The 25,836-nt window shown below is 44.3% G+C and overlaps 1 protein-coding gene across 1 annotated transcript; it reads left to right on the top strand.

The window, feature by feature from the left end:
• Window positions 1-62: 62 nt before the first annotated feature.
• LOC109900009 (eukaryotic peptide chain release factor GTP-binding subunit ERF3A-like) lies at window positions 63-25,836 on the top strand. Its single transcript, XM_020495718.2, has 14 exons — window positions 63-476; window positions 820-861; window positions 6,008-6,271; window positions 6,421-6,454; window positions 6,626-6,703; window positions 6,818-6,998; window positions 7,534-7,688; window positions 17,472-17,612; window positions 19,685-19,778; window positions 21,189-21,269; window positions 22,122-22,295; window positions 24,637-24,726; window positions 24,877-25,045; window positions 25,187-25,836. The coding sequence occupies exons 1-14, from the start codon at window positions 278-280 to the stop codon at window positions 25,237-25,239; spliced, it is 1,755 nt and encodes a 584-aa protein (XP_020351307.1). The 5' UTR covers window positions 63-277; the 3' UTR covers window positions 25,240-25,836.

Here is a 25,836-nt window from a genome sequence, read left to right as displayed (position 1 = left end):
CGTTCAACCCCACCTTCCAGAATGCATTGTTCTGTAGTTCCAGGGTTACCCCCTCGAGGAGCCCTCCTAGCGGTTCGTTGTGAAACTGTGGTTTACGTCTCTCTCTCTCTTGTCGGTCTCGTCTCCGTGAGACACCGGCTCACCATATGCCTCCCAAAACAAGACACAGTGAAGCATCGCGAATTATTTTAACATAATTAGGAAGATAACAGAACGGACATCAAGCCAGGTGCGTTATTCACAGTCAAGCCAGCTAGCTAGCTTAGCTAACTCTGCCATGGACCCGCGAGACACAGCCCCGGATTCGTGGGAGCAGGAGGAGGATGCCGAGGCCCGAGACGCCGCGGGACTCCAGTCCGCTCTCGCCGCTCTCAACGTCAATGCCAAGCCGTTTGTTCCGAATGTCAACGCGGCGGTGTTTGTACCGACCTTTTTTCAAAGCAGCCTCACGGAAATCCCAGTATCCGACGGTCACGGTAGGTTAGTGTGTGATGTTGTGGAGTGTTGCAATAACGGGATTTTGACAGCTGCTCTTATTGCCTGGGGTTAGCCGGGTTAGCTACAGTACCTAGCTAGATAACGTTAGCTATCTTGGGGTTGTAACGTTAGCTAAGCAAGCTCACTAGACCTGTGTATGATATTGCTCAACCCTAATGTGACTGTTTTGACATGATGGTGCAACATTTATAGCTAGGCCTACTGCTTATGATGCTATTATTATTGTTAAGCCATCACCCATAACGTTACTGGATTCCTATTCCAAAACCTCCAATGTCCATTTAATGCCAATGATAAACGCAACAACTTGTATCTTCACAGGTGCTGAGACAGTTGCCAGCATGGAGCTGTCAGAAACAGTTGGTATGTGTTTTGTGTTTATTACTATATTATTATGGAGCTAACTATTCTTCCATCTTTTACTTCCCTTTGCCACTCAGGTGTGTTGTACTTTACACAATGTTATTTTTTTGGACAGTCAGACGGTATCAGATTGTTTGTTGAAGATGTGTAATCACAGGTGTTTTTTTAAAAACCTTTAGGTTTCAATCTTTATTTTTTACCTGCAGAAGGTTGCCTTGCCAACTCCCACCCAACTCATTCCAGAAGAGATTACAAATGTCCGTCAGTCAGTATTGTCTACCATTCAGACATTGAAACATCTCTCTTAAGGCCTACTGCTCACTGCGAGGTAGCCTATGCCTCAAGGCCAGTTCTGGGAGACATGACAAGGGCCAACTGGGAGGGTTGGCAGGCTCGCACTCCCTACATGCACATCTATAGCATGATGCAACATCACAGGCCTATGCCTAAAATATACTAGTACACTGGAACACGTGGAAACAGAGGATATGACGTTTGTTAGACTGGTATAACCAAATCGAGCAGTCCAGTTGTTGTATTTTCAGGGAATGTTGCTGTAGAGGTACTGTGTTGACCAGCCCTATATATGTTTTACATTTGGCCAGAGAACACTGCCGCTGTGCACGTCTACTCAGGTTACATACGCCTGATTTATCTGTTAGTGTGACACCTGGCTGAAACTGTAGCCTGCCAGAGAGAGAGAGGACACGAGGGGAAGTGAGTTCTGAGTGACTGTTGATACCCTATAATGTCAAAATATATATATATATTTTTAAAATGTTTACAAAGTCATTAAAAATGAAAAGCTGAAATTTCTTGAGTCAATAAGTGTTACGGCTCTCGTTGGGAGAAGGAGATCAAGGCGCAGCGTGGTAGGCGTACATAGTCTTTTTATTGATGACACCAAAAAACAAAATAACACCAAAAAATGGAAGCAAACAGTTCTGTCAGGCACAGACACTAAACAGAAAATAAGATCCCAGAACTGAAATTGGGGGAAAGGGCTACCTAAGTTTGATCCCCAATCAGAGACAACAATAGACAGCTGCCTCTGATTGGAAACCACACTCTGCCAAAAACAAAGAAATAGAGAACATAGAATGCCCACCCAAATCACACCCTGACCTAACCAAACATAGAGAATAACAAGGATCTCTAAGGTCAGGGTGACAATAAGTATTCAACCCTTTTGTTATTGCAAGACTAAAATAAGTTCTGGAGTAAAAATGTGCTTAACAAGTCACATAAGTTGCATGGATTCACTCTGTGCAATAAGTGTTTTTTAAATAAAAGTTTACCCCGTTTTCTCCCCAATTTCGTGGTATCCAATTGTTTTAGTAGCTACTATCTTGTCTCATCGCTACAACTCCCGTACGGGCTCGGGAGAGACGAAGGTTGAAAGTCATGCCTCCTCAGATACACAACCCAACCAAGCCGCACTGCTTCTTAACACAGTGCGCATCCAACCCGGAAGCCAGCCGCACCAATGTGTCGGAGGAAACACTGTGCACCTGGCAACCTTGGTTAGCGTGCACTGTGCCTGGCCCGCCACAGGAGTCGCTGGTGCGCGATAAGACAAGGACATCCCTACCGGCCAACCCCTCCCTAACCCGGACGACGCTAGGCCAATTGTGCGTCGCCCCACGGACCTCCCAGTCGCGGCCGGTTACGACAGAGCCTGGGCCCGAACCCAGAGTCTCTGGTGGCACAGCTGGCGCTGCAGTACAGCGCCCTTAACCACTGCGCCACCCGGGAGGCGCAATAATAGTGTTTAACATGATTTTTGAATGACTACGTCATCTCTGTACTACATACATACATACATACAATTATTTGTAAGGTCCCTCAGTTGAGCAGTGAATTTCTAACACTGATTCAACCACAAAGACCAGGGAGGTTTTCCAATACATTGCAAAAAAGGGCACCTATTGGTACATGTTGAAAAGAAGCCGACATTGAATATCCCTTTGAGCGTGTTGAAGTTATTAATTACACTTTGGATGGTGTATGAATACATCCAGTCACTTCAAAGTTACAGGCGTCCTTCCGAACTCAGTTGCCAGAGAGGAATGAAACCTCTCAGGGATTTTACCATGAGTGTTACGGCTTTCTTCCATTGAAGGAGAGTCGGACCAAAATGCAGCGTGGTTAGTTCGATACATGTTTAATGTAGAATAAAACACGATCAATACAAAAGAACAAACGGAACGTGAAAACCTATCTGGTGAAATACAAAACACTGAGACAGGAACAATCACCCACAAACACACAGTGAAACCCAGGCTACCTAAATATGGTTCCCAATCAGAGACAACGAGAATCACCTGACTCTGATTGAGAACCTCAGGCAGCCATAGACTATGCTAGACACCCCTACTCAGCCACAATCCCAATACCTACTAAAACCCCAAATACCACAACACAACACAAAAATAACCCCATGTCACACCCTGGCCTGACCAAATAAATATATAAACACAAAATACTAAGACCAGGGCGTGACAATGAGGCCGATGGTGACAGAGTTAGAGTTTAATGGTTGTGATAGGAGAAAACTGAGGATGGTTCAACAACATTGTAATTACTCCACAATACTATCCTAAATATGAGAGTGAAAGGAAGGAAGCCTGTACAGAATAAAAATATCCCAAAACATGCATCCTGTTTGCAATAAGGCACTAAAGTAAAACTGCAAAAAATGTGGCAAAGAAATGAACTTTATGTCCTGAATATAAAGCGTTATGTTTGAGACAACACAACATATCACTCTTCATATTTTCAAGTATGGTGGTGACTCCATCATGTAATGGGTATGCTTGTCATTGGCAAGTTTTTTAGGATAAAAATAAATGGAATAGAGCTAAGTGCAGGTAAAATCCAAGAGGATGGTTAAGTCTGCTTTCCAACAGACACTGGGAGACATATTCACATTTCAGCAGAACAATAGGCCAAATATACACCGCTCAAAAAAATAAAGGGAACACTTAAACAACACAATGTAACTCCAAGTCAATCACACTTCTGTGAAATCAAACTGTCCACTTAGGAAGCAACACTGATTGACAAATGTCACATGCTGTTGTGCAAATGGAATAGACAACAGGTGGAAATTATAGGCAATTAGCAAGACACCCCTAATAAAGGAGTGGTTCTGCAGGTGATAACCACAGACCACTTCTCAGTTCCTATGCTTCCTGGCTGATGTTTTGGTCACTTTTGAATGCTGGCGGTGCTTTCACTCTAGTGGTAGCATGAGATGGAGTCTACAACCCACGAAAGTTGCTCAGGTAGTGCAGCTCATCCAGGATGGCACATGCGAGCTGTGGCAAGAAGGTTTGCTGTGTCTGTCAGCGTAGTGTCCAGAGCATGGAGGCGCTACCAGGAGACAGGCCAGTACAGCAGGAGACGTGGAGGAGGCCGTAGTAGGGCAACAACCCAACAGCAGGACTGCTACCTCCGCCTTTGTGAAAGGAGGAGCAGGACGAGCACTGCCAGAGCCCTACAAAATGACCTCCAGCAGGCCACAAATGTGCATATGTCTGCTCAAACGGTCAGAAACAGACTCCATGAGGGTGGTATGAGGGCACGACGTCCACAGGTGGGGGTTGTGCTTACAGCCCACCACCGTGCAGGACGTTTGGCATTTGCCAGAGAACACCAAGATTGGCAAATTCGCCACTGGCACCCTGTGCTCTTCACAGATGAAAGCAGGTTCACACTGAGCACATGTGACAGAGTCTGGAGACTCCGTGGAGAACGTTCTGCTGCCTGCAACATCCTCCAGCATGACCGGTTTGGCGATGGGTCAGTCATGGTGTGGGGTGGCATTTCTTTGGGGGGCCGCACAGCCCTCCATGTGCTCGCCAGAGGTAGCCTGACTGCCATTAGGTACCGAGATGAGATCCTCAGACCCCTTGTGAGACCATATGCTGGTGCAGTTGGCCCTGGGTTCCTCCTAATGCAAGACAATGCTAGACCTCGTGTAGCTGGAGTGTGTCAGCAGTTCCTGCAAGAGGAAGGCATTGATGCTATGGACTGGCCCGCCCGTTCCCCAGACCTGAATCCAATTGAGCACCTCTGGGATGTCATGTCTCGCTCCATCCACCAACGCCACGTTGCACCACAGACTGTCCAGGAGTTGGCGGATGCTTTAGTCCAGGTCTGGGAGGAGATCCCTCAGGAGACCATCCACCACCTCATCAGGAGCATGCCCAGGCGTTGTAGGGAGGTCATACAGGCACGTGGAGGCCACACACACTACTGAGCCTCATTTAGACTTGTTTAAGGACATTACATCAAATTTGGATCAGCCTGTAGTGTGGTTTTCCACTTTAATTTTGAGTGTGACTCCAAATCAAGACCTCCATGGGTTGATACATTTCATTTCCATTGATCATTTTTGTGTGATTTTGTTGTCAGCACATTCAACTATGTAAAGAAAAAAAGTATTTCATAAGAATATTTAATTCATTCAGATCTAGGATGTTATTTTAGTGTTCCCTATATTTTTTTGAGCCGTGTACATTGGAGTTGCTTACGAAGACGAATGTTCTTGATTGGTCTGGTTACAGTTTTGACATAAATCGGCTTGAAAATCTATGGCAAGACTGGAAAATGGCTCTCTAGCAATGGACAGCTGTAATCGCTGCAAAAGTTTATTCTAACATGTATTGACTCAAGGGTGTGAATACTTATGTAAATGAGATTGCTAGATTTTCTAAAAACGTTTTCACTTTGTCATTGTGGGGTATTTTGTGTAGATGGGTGGGAAGGTTTTATTACCTTAATTTTGAATTCAGGCTGTAACACAACACAGTGTGGAATAAGTCAAGGGGTATGAATCCTTTCTGAAGGCACTGTAGGTGACCACAACTCTGTAATAAATGTGTAATAAGCCAATTTCCGTGTTATAGTGTATGAGGTCAGAGATCAAAGAGCATTGTTTGAAGAGAACCTGCAGTCACCGTGCAGTTCCGCACACAGTTTAGATGAACAGTGTGCCGGTACTCTCCTCTCTGTTCACAAGCTATCTCATATACCCATCATGCACCTGTGAAATCTGCTGGATGTGCGGACTACCTTCAACAAAAGAGCATTGTTTCATGGTCTACATCAGTGGTAAACAAGTGCTGCTTTTGTCCTTTAGCTCCAGTGGAGAATGGAGGAGGGACAGAAGCAGACATGATGGTGGAGACGTGGGAGCAGAAAGAGGAGCCCGGGGAAGGAGAACCAGGAGGAGGGGGAGCCCTGGGAGGAGAGGGGGGTTCCAGTGAGGTGGTGCAGGGAAAGGAGGAGGAGGAGATGATGGAAGAGGAAGAGGAGGAGGAGCTGCCCATGCTCAAAGTAATCCCCCTCCCACCAGACGCCCCGAAGAAGGAGCATGTCAATGTGGTGTTCATCGGGCATGTGGGTGCGTTCCTACTGTATACTCTTACCTCATGGTCTTCTTTCCTACATCATTTTTTTAATTCATGGTGTGCAAGTGCAATTTCTAACAGCAAGTGCTGTTAGAAATTGTCTGTATTCATTTGGATTGAAGACCAGTTTTCTTTTTTTCAGATGCTGGTAAATCAACTATTGGAGGTCAGATCATGTGAGTAATAACATTTAGCAATAACTATTCCTAGTTTCAGGTTACTGAAGATGGCTTAACATTTTCTTCTACGGTTTGATATTGCTACTAATGCCATGGCTATCTAGAATTAAAATGTTCTCTCCTATATTCATCAGATCAGGCAATCTCTGTTTATCTTTCTTATTGGAGGTATTTGACAGGAATGGTGGAGAAAAGAACCCTGGAGAAATATGAAAGAGAAGCCAAAGAAAAGAACAGGGAAACATGGTGAGTTTACCTTCTGGTGTGACTAGATTCAGTTATGTATATGCTTGGAAATAATAAAAATGACTGAAAAACATTTATGACTTTTTCATCTTGTATCCATATCTTGCTCGCCAGGTACCTGTCCTGGGCTCTGGACACCAACCAGGAGGAGAGAGACAAGGGGAAGACGGTGGAGGTGGGGAGAGCCTACTTTGAGACAGAGAAAAAGCACTTTACTATCCTGGACGCCCCCGGCCACAAAAGCTTTGTCCCCAACATGATCGGTGGGGCGTCACAGGCTGACCTGGCAGTGCTGGTGAGATTTCCCAAACAATGCTTAGTGGAAGGCATTTCACTGGCCACTTTTCATATCTGCTGCGTCGAGGCAAAACAGGCCCCTGTGTCCCTGTTAGTTGGTTAGTTGTATCGTTGCCAGTAGACAAGTTGACTGAGACTGCATTTGTTTAGAAATGGATTTTGTGTGATAAGAAGAGGACTGACATAATGAGAGTATTTTCTAACATGCATTCTAGTTCTGAAAAGTCTACACAGTAGATAATGTACAGTACCTGTAAGGTGTACCCTATTTTAATTTTACCTTTATTTAACCAGGCAAGTCAGTTAAGAACACATTCTTATTTTCAATGACTGCCTGGGAACAGTGGGTTAACTGCCTGTTCAGGGGCAGAACGACAGATTTGTACCTTGTCAGCTCGGGGGTTTGAACTCACAACCTTCCGGTTACTTGCCCAATGCTCTAACCACTAGGCTACGCTGCCGCCCCAACCCTAGTGTTTATCATTATCTTCTGCACCCTATGCTAGTCTAACGTAACCCTATGTTGTGGTCAGGTGATCTCGGCCAGAAAAGGAGAGTTTGAGACAGGCTTTGAGAAGGGAGGTCAGACGCGGGAGCACGCCATGCTGGCCAAGACGGCTGGAGTCAAACACCTCATCGTCCTCGTCAACAAGATGGACGACCCCACTGTCAACTGGAGCTTGGAAAGGTAGTCAGTACAATGTACAGTGCATTCGGAAAGTATTAAGACCCCTTGACATTGTTCACATTTTGTTAAAAAAAAAATTAAAAAGAGATACCTCATTTACATAAGTATTCAGACCCTTTGCTATGAACCTCAAAATTTAGCTCAGGTGAGTCCTATTTCCTTTGATCATCCTTGAGATGTTTCTACAACTTGATTGGAGTACATCTGTGGTAAATTCAATTGATTGGACATGATTTGGAAAGCACACACCTAGCTACAGTGGGGCAAAAAAGTATTTAGTCAGCCACCAATTGTACAAGTTCTCCCACTTAAAAATATGAGAGAGGCCTGTAATTTTCATCATAGGTACACTTCAACTATGACAGACAAAATGAGAGAAAAAAATCCAGAAAATCACATTGTAAAATCACATTGTATTTATTTGCAAATTATGGTGGAAAATAGTTTATCTCAATACTTTGTCATTGCAAACAAAGGGTATATAACAGAGGTAAAACGTTTTCTGCGATGTCAATTTACCATAATTACGACCGGGAATACGTCTTTCCCGAAGCGGATCCTTTGTTCAGACCTTCACCCTGGACATGCGATCTCATCCCAGAGGCCGACCCAAAACGTGGTCGCAGTAGGAGAGGCAGACGGAACGGCCTACTGGTCAGACTTAGAAGGCGAGGACACCATCCACCGCTTCAGAGCATATTACTCGCCAATGTCCAATCTCTAGATAACAAGGTGGACGAAATTAGGGCATGAGTTGCCTTCCAGAGAGACATCAGAGATTCTAACATTCTCCGTTTCATGGAAACATGGCTCACTCGGGATATGTTGTCAGAGTCGGTACAGCCACCTGTTTTTATATGTATCAAGTCGACAGAAACAAATATTTCCCTGGTAAGAAGAAGGGTGGGGGTGTATGCCTTATGATTAACGACTCATGGTGAAATCACAAAAACATACAGGAACCCAATTTTTTTTTGTTCACCCGACCTAGAATTCCTTACAATCAATTGGGATATGTTCCGGATAGCCTCAGACAATAACATTGACCTATACGCTGGCTCGGTGAGTGAGTTTATTAGCAAGTGAATCGGAGATGTCATTCCCTCTGTGACCATTAAAACCTTCCCTAACCAGAAACCGTGTATTGATGGCAGCATTTGTGCAAAACTGAAAGTGTGAACCACCGCTTTTAATCATGGCAAGGCAACCGGAAACACGACCGAATACAAACAGTACAGCTATTCCCTCCTCAAGGCAATCAAACAAGCAAAGCGTCAGTATAGAGACAGAGTCGTAATTCAACGACTCAAACACGAGACGTATGTGGCAAAGTACAGTCAATCACGGATTACAAAAAGAAAACCAGCTCCTTTGCGGACACAGACGTCTTGCTTCCAGACAAATTAAACAACTTCTTTGCTCGCTTTGAGGACAATACAGTTCCACTGACACGACCCGCTACCAAAGCCTGTGGGCTCTCCTTCTCCGTGGCCAACGTGAGTAAAACATTTAAACTTGTTAACCCTCGCAAGCCTGCCGGCCCAGACGGCATCCCTACACGCGTCCTCAGAGCATGCGCAGACCAGCTGGCCTGTGTATTTACGGACATATTCAATCTCTCCCTATCCCAGTCTGTTGTCGCCACATGCTTCAAGATGGCCACCATTGTTCCTGTTCCCAAGAAAGCCAAGGTAACTGAACTAAATGACTATTTCCTCATTGCACTCACTTCTGTCATCATGAAGTGCTTTGAGAGACTAGTCAAGGACCATATCACTTCCACCCTACCTGATACCCTAGACCCACTCCAATTTGCTTACTGCCCCAATAGGTCCACTGACAATGCAATCACACTGCACACTGCCCTATCCCAACTGGACAAGAGGAATACCTATGTAAGAATGCTGTTAATTGACTACAGCTCAGCATTTAACACCATAGTACCATCTAAACTCGTCATTAAGCTCGAGACCCTGGGTCTCGACCCCGCCCTGTGCAAGTGGACTTTCTGACGGGCCGCCCCCAGGTAGTGAGGGTAGGTAACAACATCTCCACCCCGCTGATCCTCAACACTGGGGCCTCACAAGGGTGCGTTCTCAGCCCTCTCCTGTACTCCCTGTTCACCCATAACTGCGTGGCCATGCACGCTTCCAATTCAATCATCAAGTTTGCAGACGACGCTACAGAGGTAGGCTTGATTAACAACAATGACGAGACAGCCTACAGGGAGGAGGTGAGGGCCCTCCGTGTGGTGTCAGGAAAATAACCTCTCACTCAACGTCAACAAAACAAATGAGATGAGGGAGCACCCCCCCCCATCCAAATTGAAGGGACAGTAGTGGAGAAGGTGGGAAGTTTTATGTTCCTCGGCGTACACAGCACGGACAAACTGAAATGGTCCACCCACACAGACAGCATGGTGAAGAAGGCGCAACAGCGGCTCTTCAACCTCAGGAGGCTGAAGAAATTTGGCTTGTCATCTAAAACCCTCACAAACTTTTACAGATGCACAATCGTGAGCATCCTGTCGGGCTGTATCACAGCCTGGTTCGGCAATTGCACCTCCCTCAACCGCAAGGCTCTCCAGAGGGTAGTGCGGTCTGCACAATGCATCACCGGGGGCAAACTACCTGCCCTCCATGACACCTACAGCACCTGATGTCACAGGAAGGCCAACAAGATCATTAAGGACAACAACCACTCGAGCCACTGCCTGTTCCCCCCTGCTATCATCCAGAAGGCGAGGTCAGTACAGGTGTATCAAAGATGGGACCGACAGACTGAAAAACAGTTTCTATCTCTCGGCCATCAGACAGCCATAACTAACATAGAGAAGCTGCTGCCAACATACAGACTGAAATCTCTGGCCACTTAAAAAAAATAATAAAGATATCACTAGTCACTTTAAATAACAGCACTTTAATAATGTTTACATATCCAACGTTACTCATCTCATATGTACAGTTGAAGTCGGAAGTTTACATACACCTTGGCCAAATACATTTAAACTCAGTTTTTCACAATTCCTGACATTTATTCCTAGTAAAAATGTCCTGTCTTAGGTCAGTTAGGAACACCACTTTATTTTAAGAATGTGAAATGTCAGAATAATAGTAGTGAGCAATTTATTTTAGCTTTTATTTCTTTCATCACATTCCCAGTGGATCAGAAGTTTACATACTCAATTAGTATTTGGTAGCATTGCCTTTAAATTGTTTAACTTGGGTCAAATGTTTAGGGTAGCCTTCCACAAGCTTCCCACAATTAGTAGTGTGAATTTTGGCCCATTCCTCCTGACAGAGCTGGTGTAACTGAGTCAGGTTGGTAGGCCTCCTTGCTTGCACACTCTTTTTCAGTTGTGCCCACAAATTTTCTATGGGCTTGAGGTCAGGGCTTTTGTGATGGCCACTCCAATACCCTTAAGCCATTTTGCCACAACTTTGGAAGTATGCTTGGGGTCATTATCCATTTGGAAGACCCATTTGCGACCATTCTTTGACTTCCTGACCGATGTCTTGAGATGTTGCTTCAATATATCCACATAATTTTCCTCATGATGCCATCTATTTTGTGAAGTGCACCAATCCCTCCTGCAGCAAAGCACCCCCACAACATGATGCTGCCAACCCGTGCTTCACGGTTGGGATGGTTTTCTTTGGCTTGCAAGCCTCCCCCTTTTGCATCCAAACGTAACGATGGTTATTATGGCCAAACAGTTCTATTTTTGTTTCATCAGACCAGAGGACATTTCAAGTACGATCTTTGTCCCCATGTGCAGTTGCAAACCGTAGTCTGGCTTTTTTATGGTGGTTTTAGAGCAGTGGCTTCTTCCTTGCTGAGCGGCCTTTCAGGTTATGTCGATATTTTGACTTTTACTGTGGATATAGATACTTTTGTACCTGTTTCCTCCAGCATCTTCACAAGGTCCTTTGCTGTTCTTCTGGGATTGATTTGCACTTTTCTCACCAAAGTCTGTTCATCTCTAGGAGACAGAACGCGTCTCCTTCCTGAGTGGTATGACGGCTGCACGGTCCCATGGTGTTTATCCTTGCGTACTATTGTTTGTACAGATGAATGTGGCACCATCAGGCGTTTGGAAATTGCTCCCAAGGATGAACCAGACTTGTGGAGGTCTACAATGTTTTTTCTGAAGTCTTGGCTGATTTCTTTTGATTTTCCCATAATGTCAAGCAAAGAGGCACTGAGTTTGATGGTAGGCCTTGAAATACATCCATAGATACACCTCCAATTGACTCAGGTTCATTGACATCACTTATCAGAATCTTCTAAAGCCATGACATAATTTTCTGGATTTTTCCAAGCTGTTTAAAGGATCAGTCAACTTAGTGTATGTAATCTTCTGACCCACTGGAATTGTGATACAGTGGCCAGATGGAAGCCACCCCTCATGACATGACAGCCCGCTTGGAGTTTTCCAAAAGGCACCAAGATTCTCTGGTCTGATGAAACCAAGATTTAACTCTTTGACCTGAATGCCAAGTGTCACGTCTGGAGGAAACCTGGCACCATACCTATGGTGGAGGCAGCATCATGCTGTGGGGATGTTATGCCAGCTGCAGGAACTGGAAGACTAGTCAGGACTGAGGGAAAGATGAACGGAGGAAAGTACAGAGAGATCCTTGATGAAAACCTGCTCCAGAGCACTCAGGACCTCAGACTGGTGTGAAGGTTCACCTTTCAACAGGACAACTAAGATGGCGTAGCAGTAGGTCGTCCTGTCCTGTCGTGTCCCTGTATATATCGTTTATTTTTCGTTTTTTACATATTTTCTCCACATATCTCTTTGAAAACATTTTGCTAAACCCTAAGCTTCCAAATACTCTCCTGCAACCCGACTCACCCAATGTAGCTATTTTTCCTAAAGTATTTATATTTACTTCGGGACCCCTCAACTGAAGCTAGCCAGCTAACCAGCGGGTATGCTAGCGGTCTCCAGCTAACCGGTCATCAGCTAACCTGTAGTTCGGAAAGCTCTCGCCTGTTCGTACAACGCGACTTTAACCAGAGCACAACGGACCTATTTATTTTTCATCCCCGGATTCCCACCGCAAACGGAACATCTTTCAGCTGGATTTTTCAGCAACTAGCTATCTAGCTAAACCGCAACCTCGGCTTGAAGCTAGCCCGGCCGTAGCACCTGCGCTACCACCGTAGCATACTCCTGAGCTACAATACCCGGGCCCACGACCGGTCTACCGATGTCATCGCATGAAGAGGAATAAACAGACTCACCCCATCGCGACGTCCCCCAAAGGCTAACTCTCTAGCCCTCGCTATCTCCCTGCTTGCTAATTCGGCCTGCTAACTGCTAGCTTGTCCAGCTCCGGCCCGCTAACTGCTACCTTGTCTAGCCCGGGCCTACAAACTGTTAGCTTGTTAGCACAGGCCTGCTAACCGCCTGAATCGCCGCGTCTCAAACGCTCACCGGACCCATATTTACTTTCTATCTCTTTTGACTTTTAATTTGTTTATACCTTCCGGAAACCTGCCTCACCCAATGTGATACGGAATCGCTATTATTTATTTATTTATTTTTAGAACACACTCAAGAACCTCCAGAAGCTAACCAGCTAACTAGCTACAAGCTATTTAGTCATTGTTAGTTTTTTTTTTTACCTGGATAACACTCGCCAGGCCAGCTTCCCTGCCCCATCCACCGCTGCCCCCTGGACACTGATCTCTTGGCTACATAGCTGATGCACGCTGGACTGTCCATTAATCACGGTACTCCATTCTGCTGGTTTGTTCTATCTGTTGGCCCCGTTGCCTAGTCTACGCCATTTTACCTGCTGTTGTTGTGCTAGCTGATTAGCTGTTGTCTCACCTACTGTTTTAGCTAGCTTTCCCAATTCAACACCTGTGATTACTGTATGCCTCGCTGTATGTCTCTCTCAAATGTCAATATGCCTTGTATACTGTTGTTCAGGTTAGTTATCATTGTTTTAGTTCACAATGGAGCCCCTAGTTCCACTCTTCACGCCCCTGATAACTCCTTTGTCCCACCTCCCACACATGCGGTGACCTCACCCATTACTACCAGCATGTCCAGAGATACAACCTCCCTCATCATCACCCAGTGCCTGGGCTTACCTCCGCTGTACCCGCACCCCACCATACCCCTGTCTGCGCATCATGCCCTGAATATATTCTACCATGCCCAGAAACCTGCTCCTCTTATTCTCTGTCCCCAACGCTCTAGGCGACCAGTTTTGATAGCCTTTAGCCGCACCCTCATACTACTCCTTCTCTGTTCCGCGGGTGATGTGGAGTAAACCCAGGCCCTGCATGTCCCCAGGCACCCTCATTTGTTGACTTCTGTGATCGAAAAAGCCTTGGTTTCATGCATGTCAACATCAGAAGCCTCCTCCCTAAGTTTGTTTTACTCACTGCTTTAGCACACTCTGCTAACCCTGATGTCCTTGCTGTGTCTGAATCCTGGCTCAGGAAGGCCACCAAAAATTCAGAGATTTCCATACCCAACTATAACATCTTCCGTCAAGATAGAACTGCCAAAGGGGGCGGAGTTGCAGTTTACTGCAGAGATAGCCTGCAAAGTAATGTCATACTTTCCAGGTCCATACCCAAACAGTTCGAACTACTAATTTTGAAAATTACTCTCTCCAGAAATAAGTCTCTCACGGTTGCCGCCTGCTACCGACCCCCCTCAGCTCCCAGCTGTGCCCTGGACACCATTTGTGAATTGATCGCCCCCCATCTAGCTTCAGAGTTTGTTCTGTTAGGTGACCTAAACTGGGATATGCTTAACACCTCGCCAGTCCTACAATCTAAGCTAGATGCCCTCAATCTCACACAAATCATCAAGGAACCCACCAGGTACAACCCTAACTCTGTAAACAAGGGCACCCTCATAGACGTCATCCTGACCAACTGGCCCTCCAAATACACCTCCGCTGTCTTCAACCAGGATCTCAGCGATCACTGCCTCATTGCCTGTATCCGCTACGGAGCCGCAGTCAAACGACCACCCCTCATCACTGTCAAACGCTCCCTAAAACACTTCTGTGAGCAGGCCTTTCTAATCGACCTGGCCCGGGTATCCTGGAAGGACATTGACCTCATCCCATCAGTTGAGGATGCCTGGTCATTCTTTAAAAGTAACTTCCTCACCATTTTAGATAAGCATGCTCCGTTCAGAAAATGCAGAACTAAGAACAGATACAGCCCTTGGTTCACCCCAGACCTGACTGCCCTCGACCAGCACAAAAACATCCTGTGGCGGACTGCAATAGCATCGAATAGTCCCCGTGATATGCAACTGTTCAGGGAAGTCCGGAACCAATACACGCAGTCAGTCAGGAAAGCTAAGGCCAGCTTCTTCAGGCAGAAGTTTGCATCCTGTAGCTCCAACTCCAAAAAGTTGGGTCTTCGAAAGCCAAGTCAACAAACAGGTCACTGACCATCTCGAATCCCACCGCACCTTCTCCGCTGTGCAATCTGGTTTCCGAGCCGGTCATGGGTGCACCTCAGCCACACTCAAGGTACTCAACGATATTATAACCGCCATCGATAAAAGACAGTACTGTGCAGCTGTCTTCATCGACCTTGCCAAGGCTTTCGACTCTGTCAATCACCATATTCTTATCGGCAGACTCAGGAGCCTCGGTTTTTCGGATGACTGCCTTGCCTGGTTCACCAATTACTTTGCAGACAGAGTTCAGTGCGTCAAATCGGAGGGCATGCTGTCTGGTCCTCTGGCAGTCTCTATGGGGGTGCCACAGGGTTCAATTCTCGGGCCGACTCTTTTCTCTGTGTATATCAATGATGTTGCTCTTGCTGCGGGCGATTCCCTGATCCACCTCTACGCAGACGACACCATTCTATATACCTTCGGCCCGTCTTTGGACACTGTGCTATCTAACCTCCAAACAAGCTTCAATGCCATACAACACTCCTTCCGTGGCCTCCAACTGCTCTTAAACGCTAGTAAAACCAAATGCATGCTTTTCAACCGGTCGCTGCCTGCACCCGCATGCCCGACTAGCATCACCACCCTGGATGGTTCCGACCTAGAATATGTGGACGTCTATAAGTACCTAGGTGTCTGGCTAGACTGCAAACTCTCCTTCCAGACTCATATCAAACATCTCCAATCGAAAATCAAATCAAGAGTCGGCTTTCTATTCCGCAACAAAGCCTCCTTCACTCACGCCGCCAAGCTTACCCTAGTAAAACTGACTATCCTACCGATCCTCGACTTCGGCGATGTCATCTACAAAATGGCTTCCAACACTCTACTCAGCAAACTGGATGCAGTCTATCACAGTGCCATCCGTTTCGTCACTAAAGCACCTTATACCACCCACCACTGCGACTTGTATGCTCTAGTCGGCTGGCCCTCGCTACATATTCGTCGCCAGACCCACTGGCTCCAGGTCATCTACAAGTCCATGCTAGGTAAAGCTCCGCCTTATCTCAGCTCACTGGTCACGATGGCAACACCCATCCGTAGCACGCGCTCCAGCAGGTGTATCTCACTGATCATCCCTAAAGCCAACACCTCATTTGGCCGCCTTTCGTTCCAGTACTCTGCTGCCTGTGACTGGAACGAATTGCAAAAATCGCTGAAGTTGGAGACTTTTATCTCCCTCACCAACTTCAAACATCAGCTATCTGAGCAGCTAACCGATCGCTGCAGCTGTACATAGTCTATTGGTAAATAGCCCACCCTTTTTCACCTACCTCATCCCCATACTGTTTTTATTTATTTACTTTTCTGCTCTTTTGCACACCAATATCTCTACCTGTACATGACCATCTGATCATTCATCACTCCAGTGTTAATCTGCAAAATTGTAATTATTTGCCTACCTCCTCATGCCTTTTGCACACATTGTATATAGACTCCCCCTTTGGTTTCTACTGTGTTATTGACTTGTTAATTGTTTACTCCATGTGTAACTCTTTGTTGTCTGCTCACACTGCTATGCTTTATCTTGGCCAGGTCGCAGTTGCAAATGAAAACTTGTTCTCAACTAGCCTACCTGGTTAAATAAAGGTGAAATAAAAAAATAAAAAAATAAAAAACAACGACCCTAAGCACACAGCCAAGACAACGCAGGAGTGGCCAAGTCTCTGAATGTTCTTGAGTGGCCCAGCCAGAGCCCGGACTTGAACCCGATCGAACATCTTTGGAGAGACCTTAAAGTAGCTGTGCAGCAACGCTCCCCATCCACCTGACAATGCTTGAGAGGATCTGCAGAGAAGAATGGAATAAACTCCCCAAATACAGGTGTGCCAAGCTTGTAGCGTCATACCCAAAAAGACTCGAGGCTGTAATCACTGCTAAAGGTGCTTCAACAAAGTGCTGAGTAAGGGGTCTGAATACTTATGTAACTGTGTTATTTCAGTTTTTATTTGTAATACATTTGCAAACATTTCTACAAACCTGTTTTCGCTTTGTCATTATGGGGTATTGTGTGTAGATTGATTTAAAAAAAGATTTGATCCATTTTAGAATAAGGCTCTAACGTAAAAAATGTGGAAGAATTCAAGGGTTCTGAATACTTTCCCGAATGCACTGTATGTACATGCATCTTGTTAGAGAGAGCCAAATGCAGAGTCTACAGTTTCCCATCTAATGTGTTGTTTGACCCTCATGCTGCATGGCTGGTTATGACAGACAGTCATAGAATAGTAAAGATATAAAAATGGAGATCGTGTTCCTCAATTAGTCAACATTGTAACATTGATATTGATATTTAACACAGTAAAATACCCCATCCTCCTCCCTCTCCACCACAGGTATGAGGAATGTAAAGAGAAGTTGGTGCCATTTCTGAAGAAGGTGGGCTTCAACCCAAAGAAGGACATCTACTTCATGCCTTGCTCTGGGCTGACGGGAGCCAACCTAAAGGAGCCCATAGAGGAGTGCACATGGTACACGTAAGTCAACCTCCCATCAGTTCTCTGCAGAAAGTACACGTAAGTCAACCTCCCATCAGTTCTCTGCAGAAAGTACACGTAAGTCAATCTCCGCTCAGTTCTCTGCAGAAAGTACACGTAAGTCAATCTCCGCTCAGTTCTCTGCAGAAAGTACACGTAAGTCAATCTCTGCTCATGTTCTCTGCAGAAAGTACACGTAAGTCAACCTCCGCTCAGTTCTCTGCAGAAAGTTCATGTAAGTCAACCTCCCCTCAGTTCTCTGCAGAAAGTACAGTTGAAGTCGGAAGTTTACATACACTTAGGTTGCAATCATTAAAACTCGTTTTTCAACCACTCCAAAAATGTATTGTTAACAAACTATAGTTTTGGCAAGTCGGTTAGGACATCTACTTTGTGCATGACACAAGTAATTTTTCCAACAATTGTTTACAGAAAGATTATTTCACTTATAATTCCCTGTATCACAATTCCAGTGGGTTAGACGTTTACATACTCTAAGTTGACTGTGCCTTTAAACAGCTTGGAACATTCCAGGAAATTATGTCATGGCTTTAGAAGCTTCTGATAGGCTAATTTGACATAATTTGAGTCAATTGGAGGTGTACCTGTGGATGTATTTCAAGGCCTACCTTCAAACTCAGTGCCTCTTTGCTTGACATCATAGGAAAATCAAAAGAAATCAGCCAAGAACTCAGAAAAATTGTCGACTCCACAAGTCTGGTTCATCCTTGGGAGCAATTTCCAAATGCCTGAAGGTACCACGTTCATCTGCACAAACAATAGTACGCAAGTATAAACACCATCGGACCACGCAGCCATCATACTGCTCAGGAAGGAGACATGTTCTGTCTCCTAGAGATGGATGTACTTTAGTGTGAAGATGCTGAAGGAAACAGGTACAAAAGTATCTATATCCACAGTAAAACAAGTCCTATATCGACATAACCTGAAAGGCCGCTCAGCAAGGAAGAAACCACTGCCCCAAAAACGGCATGAAAAAGCCAGACTATGGTTTGCAACTGCATATGGGGACAAAGATCGTACTTTTTGGAGAAATGTCCTCTGGTCTGATGAAACAAAAATAGAACTGTTTGGCCATAATGACCATCATTATGTTTGGAGGAAAAAGGAGGAGGCTTGCAAGCCGAAGAACACCATCCCAACCGTGAAGCACGGGGGTGGCAGCATCATGTTGTGGGGGTGCTTTGCTGCAAGAGGGACTGGTGCACTTCACAAAATAGATGGCATCATGAGGAGGAACATTATGTGAATATATTGAAGCAACATCTCAAGACATCAGTCAGGAATTTAAAGCTTGGTTGCAAATGGGTCTTCCAAATAGATAATGACCCCAAGCATACTTCCAAAGTTGTGGCAAAATGGCTTAAGGACAACAAAGTCAAGGTATTGGAGTGGCCATCACAAAGCCCTGACCTCAATCCTATAGAAAATTTGTGGGCACAACTGAAAAAGATTGTGCAAGCAAGTAGGCTTACAAACCTGACTCGGTTACACCAGTTCTGTCAGGAGGAATGGGCCAAAATTCACCCAACTTATTGTGGGAAGCTTGTGGAAGGCTACCTGAAAAGTTTGACCCAAGTTAACCAATTTAAAGGCAATGCTACCAAATACTAATTGAGTGTATGTCAACTTCTGACCCACTGGGAATGTGATAAAATAAATAAAAGCTGAAATAAGTCATTCAACTATTATTCTGACATTTCACATTCTTAAAATAAAGTGGTGATCCTAACTGACCTAAAACTGAATTTTTACTAGGATTAAATGTCAGGAATTGTGAGTTTAAATGTATAGGGCCAAGGTGTATGTAAACTTCCGACTTCAACTGTACATGAAAGTCCCTCTGGGGGTGCTGAGTGGCGGTTGCTTGTCAAGTCTATTTTCATAACAGTCCATCAAATCAATGTATATTTTTTCCTCCTCCATAAAACAGCTCTGCTAACTTCTATGAAGCTATCAAAGTTCTCTCTGTCCCCATAATAATTGATAATCCATAAATGTATTATTAGAAAAGATAATAATTGATTGTCCCAGTCGTTCTTCATTGCCAGGGGTTTGCCATTCATCCCACATCTGGACAGCCTGCCAAGCTTCAACAGAATCACAGATGGCCCTGTCAGATTACCCATCGTAGACAAATACAAGGTGAGCTCAACTGCTGTCATGAGTTATCCCAGTTACATATCTCTAGCTCTGTATTGCACTCAATGGCATAACTTGCATAATGTTTAACCACTCCATCTTATTCTGTAGTAATTAATAATCCATTATGAATACATAATCTGAGAGTTTGACAATGGTTTATGAAATGACTGCTAAACGACAAAGATAATGCAGCACTGTGCAGCTGCTACCTATACACACACTGGCCTTCCCACATCACATCCAGATGAGGCCCTCTGTTCCGTTCTGGGTGTCCTTCCAAGTCCTCCCTACTGTAGCCAAGGACAGCAGAGCACAGCCATTTTCTCCACAAGATAATTTAGCTTTCTGGCACCGGTTTCACCAGCAGGTGTTTTGGAACAGGTTACAAGGAAGGAAATTATATTGTATAGCTTTCTCAGCAGGTCTTCCGCACATACACACACACACACTGCTGTGGTTGTGTAAGAGGGGTGTTATGAAACCCAGGAGCTCTAACTAGATCTGCTATTCAGTTGATATAATGGGATTACGGTCCAGTTAATTGGCGGCTGGTTAGGTTGTTAGACTAGCTGGCAGTGGGGATCAACAGCTTAGCGCTAGACGGTAGTACACTCAATGAAGTCATCTTAGGTGGGAGCATAGAAGAGAAAAGAAACAACCATTTTAATTGACTAGACAGAATCCGTTTTAGTTTTTTTATTCATTCAATATAAGTGCACATTTTCTATGGTAACCTGGTGTGAGCAGAATCCATAGTAAACTGCAGTGTCCTTCCTAACCCTTAGTACCACTTCCTTTAACTGAGGGGGTGTTGATGAGCATTTGTCTCTGCTAATACAGGAGTAATAAAGGCCTCGTTCACTAATTTTGTGGATTTAAGCACCATCAGAACCCCTACTTCCCGAGCCAAAAAGGTGAAAAATCTTTCTGTGCCCTTAAGCAAGGCACTTAACCCTAATTGCTCCAGGGTTGCTGTTGATAATGACAGACCCTGGCCGTGACCCCACTCTCCGAGGTTTATAAAAACCTCTCAGATCGGAGTAGAGGATGAGAAAGGAAACAAAGGATGTAGTGTAATAATACAATCTTCTTTAACTTGTAGCTTTGAGCCGGACCAGCTCATAGGGGCAGGAGCCTATCTTCTGTTTCTGTAGCATGAGGCAGCTTGACGTACATGTACAACAGCCCCTGGACAGGACACTAGTCTACCGCAGGACCTTCCCCCCCCAAACTATCTCCTTAATGTTGAGTGCCGAGGAGAGATGCATAGGGTACCATTTTTACAGTCTGTGGTATGACTCGGCCGGGGATCGATCTCCCAATCTCAGGGTGGACACTCTAACCACAAGGCCACTGACTATAACTGGTAGAATAACCTTTAACCTGGTCTTGGTGGTGCTCTGTGTTCAGGATATGGGCACTGTGATCCTGGGGAAGCTGGAATCTGGGTTCATTGCCAAAGCCCAGCAGCTGGTCATGATGCCTAACAGGGTAAGGCTCTCCATAGGTCATTCATCTGTCCTGGAGAGTATACATTACACAAGTGTACAGGAGACCCTTTCACAATTTACATGTACGTTTTAATTCCTTTGGCAGATGCTCTGCAGAAAAACGTCTGCTAAATAATTTATCTTTAAATTGTAAAAGTGACTCCAGACTTCCAACATTACCATGCACTTCAGGTTTGGATTCTCCAACATGTACGCATCTGTGTTAAATACTTTACTTCAGGTTCTAATGTTATATTTCCCTTCCCAGCCCCAGTTTATCTTGCGATTTTAAGATTACTAATATATTACTTGTTGTATAACATATACACTGAGTGTACAAAACATTAAGAACATCTTCCTAATATTGATTAGCACCCCCTTTTGCCCTCAGAACAGCCTCAATTCATCGGGGCATGGACTCTACAAGGTGTTGAAAGCGTTCCACAGGGATGCTGGCTCATGTTGATTCCAATGCTTCTCATAGTTGTCAAGTTGGCTGGATGTCCTTTGGGTGGTGGACCATTCTTGATACAGACGGAAATGTTGAGTGTGAAAACCCAGCAGCGTTGCAGTTCTTGACATTCAAACTGGTGCACCTGGCACCTACTACCATACCCTGTTCAAAGGATCTTAAATCTGTTTTGCCCATTCACCCTCTGAATGGAACACATACACAATCCATGTCTCAATTGTCTCAAGGCTTAAAAATCCTTCTTTAACCTGTCTCCTCCCCTTCATCTATACTGATTTGAAGTGGATTTAGTGACATCAATAAGGGATAATAGTTTTTGTTTTGTATACTCGGTGTATATACAGCACTATGATACATGTGATGTGTTATCCCCACCCCCAGCACACAGTGGAGGTGCTGAGCCTGCTGTCTGACGAGGTGGAGACAGATGAAGCTGTTCCTGGAGAGAACCTGAAGCTAAGGCTGAAGGGCATCGAGGAGGAGGAGATCCTGCCTGGCTTCATCCTCTGTAATGCTGAGAACCTCTGCCACTCCGGACGCACTTTTGATGCTCAGGTAGGCTACGTTCCTTAGGACATGACTAAGGTAATTTTAGATCGGTTGGTAGAGCATGGCGCTTGCAATGCCAGGATAGTGGGTTCCATTCCCAGACCACCCGTACATAAAATGTACAGTGTATGTACACATGACTGTAAATTGCTTTGGATAAAAGCTTCTGCTAAATAAATGGCATATGTTATCATTGTCTAGGATTAGTTTACAAAGATACACTGCATCAGGGAAATGCTAAATGATAGCGATGGTAGGTTGGGTTGACTAAATACAGTTGAAGTTGGAAGTTTACATACACTTAGGTTGGAGTCATTAAATCTTGTTTTTCAACCACTCCACAAATTTCTTGTTAACAAACTATAGTTTTGACAAGTCGGTTAGGACATCTACTTTGTGCATGACACAAGTCATTTTTTACAACAATTGTTTACAGACAGATTATTTCATTTATAATCCACTGTATCACAATTCCAGTGGGTCAGAAAATTTCATACACTAAGTTGACTGTGCCTTTAAACAGCTTGGAAAATTCCAGAAAATGATGCCATGGCTTTAGATGCTTCTGATAGGCTAATTGACATCATTGAGTCAATTGGAGGTGTTCCAATGGATGTATTTCAAGGCCTACCTTCATACCCAGTGCCTCTTTGCTTGACATCATGGGAAAATCAAAGGAAATCAGCCAAGACCTCAGAAAAACAATTGTAGACCTCCACGAGTCTGGTTCATCCTTGGGAGCAATTTCCAAATGCCTGAAGGTACCACGTATATCTGTACAAACAATAGTACGCAAGTATAAACACCATCGGACCGTGAAGCACGGGGGTGGCAGCATCATGTTGTGGGGGTGCTTTGCTGCAGGAGGGACTGGCGCACTTCACAAAATAGATGGCATCATGATGAGGAAAATTATGTGAATATATTTAAGCAACATCAAGACATCAGTCAGGAAGTTAAAGCTTGGTCGCAAATGGGTCTTCCAAATGGACAAAGACCCCAAGCATACTTCCAAAGTTGTGGCAAAATAGCTTAACTTCTTGACGAAACCCATCCCGTTAGCGGGATAATTTTCATCACCACCCGCTGCACCAAATTCAAATTAAATTACTAAACATATTTAATTTTCATGAAATCACAAGTGCAATATAGCAAAACACACCGTAGCTTGTTGTTAATCCACCTGGCGTGTCAGAATTCAATACAGCTTTTCGGAGAAAGCATAACAAGCGTTTATGTAAGAACATCTCTCTCAGTAGACAAAATATTAAACACCTAGCAGCCAAGTAGATTGGTCACGAAAGTCAGAAAAGCAATAGATTAAATCGTTTACCTTTGATGATCTTCAGATGTTTTCACTCACAAGACCCCCAGTTACACAATAAATGTTCCTTTTGTTCCATAAAGATAATTTTTATATCCAAAATACCTCAATTTGTTTGGTGCGTTATTTTCAGAAATCCACAGGCTCGATCGGTCACGACGGGGCATGTGTCTAAACTATGTCTAAAGACTGACACCTTGAGGAAGTGATTGGAAAAGGAATCTGGTTGATATCCCTTTAAATGGAGCGAAGGCAGGCTATGGAACATGGAGCTTTCAAAATAGAAGCCACTTCCTGGTTTGATTTTTCCTGAGATTTTCGCCTGCAATATCAGTTCTGTTATACTCACAGAAAATATTTTGACAGTTTTGGAAACTTTAGAGTGTTTTCTATCCTAATCTGACAATTATATATTCTAGTTTCTGGGCCTGAGAAATAGGCAGTTTCATATGGGTATGTTTTTCATCCAAAAATCAAAATACTGCCCCCTACACTCAACAAGTTAAGGACAACAAAGTCATGGTATTGGAGTGGCCATCACAATATCCTGACCACAATCCTATAGAAAATGTGTGGGCAGAACTGAAAAAGCATGTGCGAGCAAGGAGGCCTGCAAATCTGACTCAGTTACACCAGCTCTGCCAGGAGGAATGGGCCAAAATTCACCCAATTTATTGTGGGAAGCTTGTGGAAGGCTACCCGACACGTTTGACCCGAGAAACAATTTAAAGACAATGCTACCAAATACTAATTGAGTGTATGAAAACTTCTGACCCACTGGGAACGTGATGAAAGAAATAAAAGCTGAAATAAATCATTCTCTCTACTATTATTCTGACATTTCACATTCTTAAAATAAAGTGGTGATCCAAACTGACCTAAGACAGGGAATTTTTACTAGAATTAAATGTCAGGAATTGTGAAAAACTGAGTTTAAATGTATTTGGCCAAGGTATATGTAAACTTCCGACTTCAACTGTATGTAAACTCCAGTACTTATTTTTTTCAATACTTTGTTTTCAGATTGTCATCATTGAGCATAAATCCATCATCTGCCCAGGTTACAACGCAGTCCTACACATCCACACCTGTATTGAAGAAGTACAAATCACAGTGAGTTACTAAGTTACATTAGCTTGTTAACATCTCCTAACCCAACCGGGTCTCTATCCAAGTATAGCCTACCCACCACAGGTATCTTCTCTGTCAGTGAATAATGTTCGTTAGTAAATAAACCTGTATTCAAGTCAATTCTCTCCTCAGGCCTTAATCTGTCTAGTGGACAAGAAGACCGGTGAGAAGAGCAAGACGCGACCTCGCTTTGTCAAACAGGACCAGGTGTGCATCGCCCGGCTACGTTGTGCTGGAACCATCTGCCTCGAGACCTTCAAAGACTTCCCACAGATGGGGAGGTTCACCCTACGAGATGAAGGTTGTGTGTGTGTTCCTGTGGGATTGTTTTATACCATGTTTTGTTTCTATTGATGAAATAGGAGAAAGCTTTAAACAACAAAACCAGTGGCAAATGGAGTATTAAAGGTTTTTATAAGTATGGAATTGTCTCCCTTTTCAGGCAAAACCATTGCTATTGGCAAAGTGCTGAAGCTGGTACCAGAGAAGGACTAATGTGAAGCAGCATGGAATCCTGGGACAGTTGTCATGAAAGAGGAGGAAGCTGCTGACGCCTACCTAGCCAGCCACCCCCTCTTACATACCACACTATCTGTTGAAGATGAGGAGGAGAACAAATCATGTTTGAAAATAAAGAAGAAACTTTAAAAAGTGACTGAATCAGTTTTTATGATGAACAATGTTAATGAAAGACAAGTCCAGTGTGTCAGCTTTCTCATATTGAGAGCTCAGCTATGCCACTAATGTAGCCACTACCCTTTCCCAGGCCAATCTCACTCTGTGCTGGTCCACCTTTTGTTTTGGAAATGGGAATGTATGCGTTGTTACTTCGTTTGGAAAGGAAGGGACTAGCGTTGCATCCGGTTGCATCACGTTTGGACCATAATTAGCTTGTTATACGCATTCAAATCCAAAATATTATACCAAAATGGTAATATTTTGGTTGTAGGTATCGCCATACCAAAATCCTAATCTGGTATGTTCACACGCACACAATCAAACAAACATGGTTCCTGTTGTGAACGTGTGTTGTCATGTTACCAATCAACAACAATGAAAATAAAGTATCAAACTGAGAGAAAAAAAATTAAA

This window comes from Oncorhynchus kisutch, linkage group LG11 (genome assembly GCF_002021735.2).
Source record: "Oncorhynchus kisutch isolate 150728-3 linkage group LG11, Okis_V2, whole genome shotgun sequence".
Classification (NCBI taxonomy): Eukaryota; Metazoa; Chordata; class Actinopteri; order Salmoniformes; family Salmonidae; genus Oncorhynchus; species Oncorhynchus kisutch.
The sequence above is the reverse complement of the archived record's forward strand: the minus strand, read 5'-3'. Positions and strand labels throughout refer to the sequence as shown.

What these genes read in the sequence shown, in the direction of transcription:
- LOC109900009 (XM_020495718.2), top strand. Translation starts at nt 278, where the DNA reads ATGGACCCGCGAGACACAGCCCCGGATTCGTGGGAGCAGGAGGAGGAT. An exon ending in CCCAGTATCCGACGGTCACG is followed by an intron (nt 477 to 819) that starts GTAGGTTAGTGT and finishes GTATCTTCACAG; the next exon opens with GTGCTGAGACAGTTGCCAGC. An exon ending in ACTATTGGAGGTCAGATCAT is followed by an intron (nt 6,455 to 6,625) that starts GTGAGTAATAAC and finishes TTCTTATTGGAG; the next exon opens with GTATTTGACAGGAATGGTGG.